The 7,325-nt window shown below is 38.1% G+C and overlaps 1 protein-coding gene across 1 annotated transcript in view; it reads right to left on the bottom strand.

The window, feature by feature from the left end:
• Positions 1-360: 360 nt before the first annotated feature.
• The window catches only part of acvr1bb (activin A receptor type 1Bb), an 18,286-nt gene continuing 11,321 nt past the window's right edge, over positions 361-7,325 (bottom strand). The window contains exons 2-8 of the mRNA XM_016512831.1: positions 3,867-4,112; positions 3,537-3,785; positions 1,955-2,185; positions 1,688-1,855; positions 889-1,045; positions 605-729; positions 361-479 (exon numbers count right to left, since the gene is read on the bottom strand). Of these exons, the coding sequence (XP_016368317.1) occupies positions 361-479; positions 605-729; positions 889-1,045; positions 1,688-1,855; positions 1,955-2,185; positions 3,537-3,785; positions 3,867-4,112 (1,295 nt within the window). The remainder of the gene's footprint in view (positions 480-604; positions 730-888; positions 1,046-1,687; positions 1,856-1,954; positions 2,186-3,536; positions 3,786-3,866; positions 4,113-7,325) is intronic.

Genomic DNA, 7,325 nt, shown 5'->3' with positions numbered 1-7,325 from the left:
TCCCTTCCTAATCTGAAAAGAACATATAAATAAAAGAGCAAAAGCAGGCAGTTCAGAAATCGCCATATTTGCAAAGATATACCAGGCTATTTTAAGTGGACTTCAGATAAAAATGAAAATGAAGAGAAGTCCAGTATAGTAGCTGCAGAGGATCTCTCTCTCTCACCTCATAGCTCTGCCACCAGTTAGCAACGCCTGCGGGAACAAGAGCCAATTTACCACGTGCAGTCATATCTTAGCCAACAGGCTTTTTGTTTTAATGTAATAATGTTGCACTTCTGACAAATAGGGTGTCACAGTCCTTTAATTGCACAAACAAAATAAAATTACTGTTAAATGACAAAGCAGCAATAAATTTCTTTATTTGATAGGGATGTTGGGTCGTAACCTCTGATCACACACCACTTTCCTCATCTCCTCTATGGATGGGTCAGAGGGCACCAGGTCATAGTAGGGCAGCTGGTACTCTTCATGAATACCTGAATGCAAACAAAACATAAATAAGAACAAAAATTATTCTCAGTTGAACTTTTAACTTAAAGACCTTCAAGTGCTTTTCTGTTCAATATTCCTTTTGAAACATGGTTTCAATTTATTTCAGCACCTCCAGCATTGCAGCGGCGAGCGATTTCCCAGTACACGAGTCCCAGAGCGTAGATGTCAGCACATTTAAATGAGTCGAAGTGACGCATGTTAATAGTCTCTTCCAGAACCTCAGGTGCCATGTACCTGAAACACACACACAAACAGGATCACTGAAAGAACATATATTTGAAAACACAAATCACTGATCGTATGACAAGACGTTTTAGATCAGATTATTGTAACGTCTATGTTTGTATGTGTGTTTTTCTTGGCTGTTAGGTCTGTCAGTAATGTACTCTGTACCTCTTAGTGCCGACACGCTGGTTGGGGGCGATATCGATGGTGTCGGAGACAGACTCGTGACGAACCGCCAGGCCGAGATCAGCGATTGCACATGTGCAGTTTTTCTTCACCAGGATGTTCTTGGACTTCAGGTCACGGTGAGCGATGCCAGGCTTCCCTGCCGACCAAAACAAAACCATTACAGCTATATACACACACACATCTGGTATAAACTCTCTGACCACAAAAGAAAAGTGTTCCACACCCTCATGAGCGCCCACATACACAATATTTTTAGGCATCACGACCGTTTCAAACAGTGGGCTGTCTTAAGTCACCATTGCACGTATCCTTCAAAAATATGACCAGCCCAGAATGCATTCCAGATGGCAGATGGAGTCAAGGGAATCTTTGATTTTAAAAATATTCGATTCTGTTCTGAAAAGTATTGATTAAAAATTGTTTATCGACCCAATATTTGTGTGCACTCCATGTTGGTGTGATTTGTATCGTGAAAAGCGCTGTACAAATAAACTTGACTTGACTTGACTATTAGAGTCATTAACGTCAGACTCTCCTGGAATCGACTGTGAGTGTTCAGTAAACTTTTCTTGCAATTCACTTTAGGAATGCTGATAAATACCAAAAATCAGCTTACTGAAGAAATGACCTGTTTTACTGGTTTACATACAAACCAATAACCTTTTTTTTTTTTTTAAATTAAGATTAGTTCACGTTACTGTCAACAAAACATAATAATTTGTGTATCTGACTTGGAGTATTCCATTTTACAAAAATCGAATAACACGGACACACTCACCCTGAGTGCCCAGTATCTCCATGTGCAGATGCGCCAGGCCGCTGGCAGCCGACAGCGCTAGTTTAATCATGCCCTCGATGGTGACTGAATATCGGTTCAGATAGTCGAACAAGGATCCATTCTCATGATAGTCTGACACCAACCACAACTGAGTCCATGTGCCATTATCTGTGACAGAGAGAATTAAACATTATTAAACCTAGATGACAACACTATGCATACTACTGTATAAAACTGCTCAGTACAGTGCAATGCACATTAGTTTACCTTTGTTGTCAGCAGCAATGAAGCCCAGGATGTTCTCGTGGCGGAGCATGATGGTCTGGTAGATTTCAGCTTCACGAAACCAGGAGCGCTCCTCACGAGAGGAGAAGATCTTCACGGCGACGTCTCCTCCTCTCCACTTCCCCCTCCACACCTCCCCAAAGCGGCCTTTACCGATGATCTCCTGCAGCACTATGGTACGAGCCACTGTCCTCTGGACGAACAGCGGCAGACCTGCAACAGAGAGTGAGACAGAGAGAGAGAGATAGGCTTTATCAAACCACTGATAATATGCTGAAGGAGAAGATTCAGAAAATTATTAGTGAGCCACTAAAATGTCAAACTCTTCTTCACACAAAACATCACATGATTTCGGAAGACTGGGAATACAGGGCACAAGCAGGGTTTTTATAGTTAACTAAAAGTGAGACTGTTAAAGACAATTAGGATAAAATAATATATAAATATTAAGATGAAAAAGTTGAATTATACAAAAATTAGCTATCTGAAACAAGTTTACATTGAAGCACTAAAATTACATACTGGAAATAAATAAAAACTATAACTTAAATTAAAATAAATTAAACCTAAATAGTAATATAAAAAATAAAAATAACGAAACAAAAGCACATAAAATTACTAATCTCTCAACTACAACTAAAATGAAATAAAATAAAAGCTAATTAAAAATATTAAAAAAAAAACAAGAAAAGTATATAATAGTAAAATAACACTGTGCAAAAGTAGAAAAACATATAAAATACTAAATGTAAAAATGTAGGATGTATTATGGAGTTTTTTCCTCCCGAACTCCATGTGACATCACATTAAGCTACAAAAATTTAACCGGATTAAGCTATTAAAATGAAAAAAGAAAAAGAAAAATAGAGACCAAAATCACAATGTGATTTATGCATGTTACATCAGGGTTATTATTGTTTTGTTAACTGAAATAAAACTGAAATAAAATAAAAAATATGAACATTATATGGAAAAACTAGAAAAACAAATGAAATATTGCAACTAACTGAAATAAGCTTAGGTTGAAGCACTAAAAGTACTAACTGGACGATAAAAAAATTTACGACTAAAACAAATAAAAATTAAATAAAAAAAACTTAAAAATATATTAAAACAACAAAAAAGCATAAGTACATAAAAAGACTGAACTAAAATTAAACTTAAAACTGAAAATATTAAAATAAAAGCTCATTCAAAATAATAATAAAACTATAATGGTATCTATCTAAAAAAAAAAAAAAATAGAAAACTAAAAGTAAAAAGTAGAAAGTAAAGAAGAAATGTTGACTTGGCAACTATAATGTTGAAGTAGTAAAGCTGAAAAAAATAAATAAATAAAACAAAAAAAACCTAAATGGTAATATATATATACATACACATATATAACGAACAAAAATGACAAAAGCAAAAAAAATAAAAATATTAAAATGAACAAAAAATAAAAAAATGAAAGCCAATTCAAAATATTAATAAAACTATAATAGTACATAAACAATACTAAAATAACACTATTTTATACATGCATAAACAAACCATCCAGCACACTTTCTCCTGCGATACTAACCCGACCCTGATCCCGAGGTGGAGAGGTCGTAGATGAGGTCCTGTAAGGTCTTGTCCTTGGCCAGGAACATGTGTTCAGTGCTGGGATCCTCTACCTCCAGTCTCTGCCGGTGACCGTAGGCCCGCTGGTGGTGCTGGAAGAGGAAGAGACCCAGCAGAACCAGCACACACAGCACAAAGATCGGACCCACCACTACTGCAGTGAGCTCCACCGGCCCCCAGTCATGCCCTGAACCCGGGCCGTTTGTCACTGACAGAGAACACGCTGCATTAGTTCCTCATCTGGAATTCAAAAATTGTTTTTGCTATTGATTAAAATACTGATGCTCACCGGTTGGTAGTCTGAGGTCGATGCTGTTGCAGTAATCAGAGTAGCAACAGTGAGTGTTCATCAGTCCCTCGGCGCTGAGGCAGTAGAACGGCTGGCCCGGAGGAACCAGGTCCTCTTTCTGGATGCAGAGCCGCACATGCTGCTCCTGTCCTTTAATGACTGAGGTGGAGGCCACACACGCCCCTTTGGTCTCGCACTTATACCCATCCTTCTCACACTGTGGTGCGGTGCAGTTACAGAACAGAGCTGCAGAGAGAACCAAAAATATATGTTACATGTATACATTAACACTATAATATACATTAAGTAAGAAATAATTGATGACGGGCCATTGAATTGCAGTGGATGGAGCAGCAGATGTGTCTTTTCAACAGCAGGAGGTGACAGAGATCAGTCACAGAGTCATATACTGTGTGCACCAAGCAGCATCACATTTATTTTGTTTTAGAATGTCATTTTTATATAGATTACAACTGCATAAATTATAATTATTATATTATGTACCATTTATAAACAATGGACAATTTATTACTTTTATATTTTTAATAAAATCTTCTCTATAATCTTTCATCTGAATGCCTCTAAAACAACTTTCATTATCGGCTTGCAAGACAATAAGTTTCTGAGGGTGATCATTAGGGCTGGGTTTTGACACAAATTTCACGATTCGATTCGATTCTCATTCACAAGCTTGCGATTCGATTCGATCCGGTTCCCAAGTCGATTCAATTCATTATCGATTATTTTGGATATATATCTGGTACACATGCAAAATTTTCTCAAGGGAAAAAAAAAAATCTCTTAACTAATGCTGTAAAATATACATGAGAGTCAGTTGGTACTACATTACTATAATACTGAAGGTTAAAACTGACTGATTTTTTAGGCTATACAACTGCTTAAATTATACTTAATTAAGTTTTTATAATAAAAGTTACAATTACAATAATATTTCTATTTCAATTCGTTTTTTTAAATATAAACATTTAAATGGTGGCTAAATTAAACATTGAAGAACAGTAAAAGTTATTATGAATATATTATATGGTGCATATATTTAGCAAAATGCTCCTCTCTATTGTTCTAGTTGACTAATGAGTTTACGGTCACTGAATATGTTTTTTTTCGGAGGTAAATGTGGCGTTACGTGACATTTTTACAAGCCGTTATATTGACGTCTTTGCACGGCTGAAACTGCAGCGTCTGTTGAGGCGCTACAGCGATCTGTCACTCCACATTAGCGCCAAAAATGTTTGAATACTGCAATACAATGAACATACTTTGAAATCTGACACTTTGTTTCATATTAAAAGTACCAAAGCACAATGCTTATTGCGATTTATTGAATGGGAGGTGCCCTTCAATGTTCCGTCCATTAACTGAAAACAGGCTAGACTAATCGATTTTCGGGATTTAAGAATTGATATCGTTTCGTAAAAATGAGAATCGATTATAATCGAGATATCACTATTTTTTTACCCAGCCCTACTAACTACCGTATGTCTTTATAGACCTTGCTTTGTGCACTGGGACATGGTCATGCCGGAATAAAAACAGGCCTTCCCCAAAGCGTTGCCACAATCTCACAAACATAGCATCGTCCAAAATGTTTTGGTATTCTAAAGCATTAAGATTTCCCTTCACTGGAAGCAAGGGGCCTAGCCCAACCCCTGAAGAAAAGTCCCATACCATTGTCCCTCATGCATAATGCAGTCATGCAGGTAATGTTCTCCTGGCATCCGCCAAATGCAGACTCACCAATCAGACTCCCAAACAGAGAAGTGTGATTCGTCACTCCACAGAACACATTTCCACCGCTCCAGAGTCCAGTGGCAGCGTTCTTTACACCACTCTATCTGACGCTTGGCATTGTACTTGGTGATGTGAGGCTTGCATGTAGCCGCTCGGCCATGGAAATCCATTTCATGAAGGTTTTGCCACTCAGTTTTTGTGCTGATATTAATGCCAGTGGAAGTGTGGAACTCTTCAGCTATGGAATCGATAGAGTGTTGGTGACTCGGTGCACCCACTCTGTGACTTTACATGGTCTTCCGTTTCGTGCATGAGTTTCTGCTGTTCCTAAATGCTTCTACATTCCTATAATACCACTTACAGTTGACCGTGGAATATCTAGCAAGGATGAAATTTCACATACTGCAAAGGTGGCAAACCTTGAGCCTTTGGTGACATTACAAAAAAAATTAAATAGGTTGTTTCATGTTGACTGTAAGAGCTTTGATACAGAGAAACCTTGAAAGTGATACTGATTCGATAAAGCTGTTAGTTTCTCAAACACCCTTTTGACAAAAGTGTGAGCCATTTTCACACGTCCAGAGACACAATCCACAATGACTCATAGTGCAGGCTGTGAAAAGAGCATCCATGATGGCTTTATGCTTGCTCAAGGCTTCCGCTCAGAATCTCTGAGATCAATGGATTTTGTCTTTAGCACTTTGTTCCATTGATCAGATCAAAACCGCCGAGAAAGATAGAAGCAACAACACGTGGTATAGCCTTCTACCTCACAACTGACGCAGAACTGAAACTTCAAACTCATGTAATCATGGGGGACTACCTGATGGCTATGAGAAAAAAATATATATCTGAGAGCAAGATTGTAATTTACAAACAAATAGGTTTCTAAAATCAAATATTGAAATTTGTTAATATAATCATGAACTGCACTGGCTGAGCAGCATGCAAAATGATTAAACACAACACAGGCTAATTAGAAAAACAACTATTTTGGTTTGAAAATATCACTTCTACGAATTGCACAAAAATAGAAAGCTGTATGAGTTGCATATATAAATGTAGAGCTGTGATTGTAAAATGTTGCTCAGCTACCAAATCTGACCTCAGAAGACTACAGAGGGTAGTCCGGACTGCTGAGCGAATCATTGGTACAACCCTCCCTTTCGTGAATGCAGCCAGAATACTGTACATGCAGCCAGTGGGAAGGCATCTCTATCAGTGTGTGTTCTCATAGCAACAGTCTCGTTACAATTTAGTCTATCTAGTAACTTAACTGAGACTATTTTGAAATCCTCTGCTCACCTTCATAATTATTATTACTATTTATTTATTTATTTTATTTGCCATTTTAGCTAGCTAAATATTACACCCATGTACACAAAAAAACCCAGCAGCCATGTCACCCTGTAGCCCAAGACTGGTTGCCCACTGAAGCTAAGCAGGGTTGAGCCTGGTCAGTACCTGGATGGGAGACCTCCTGAGAAAACTAGGTTGCTGCTGGAAGAGGTGTTAGTGAGGCCAGCAGGAGGTGCTCACCTTGCAGTCTGTGTGGGTCCTAACGCCCCAGTATAGTGACGGGGACACTATACTGCCGAAGAGCACCGTCTTTCGGATGAGACGTTAAACCGAGGTCCTAGGATGTCTTTTGAAAAGAGTAGAGGTGTGACCTCGGCATCCTGGCCAAATTTGCCCATTGGCCTCTGA

Source organism: Sinocyclocheilus rhinocerous, unplaced genomic scaffold (genome assembly GCF_001515625.1).
Source record: "Sinocyclocheilus rhinocerous isolate Xijiao unplaced genomic scaffold, SAMN03320098_v1.1 scaffold566, whole genome shotgun sequence".
NCBI classification, from domain to species: Eukaryota; Metazoa; Chordata; class Actinopteri; order Cypriniformes; family Cyprinidae; genus Sinocyclocheilus; species Sinocyclocheilus rhinocerous.
Note: the sequence above shows the minus strand (reverse complement) of the source record. Positions and strands in the feature narration are given on the sequence as shown.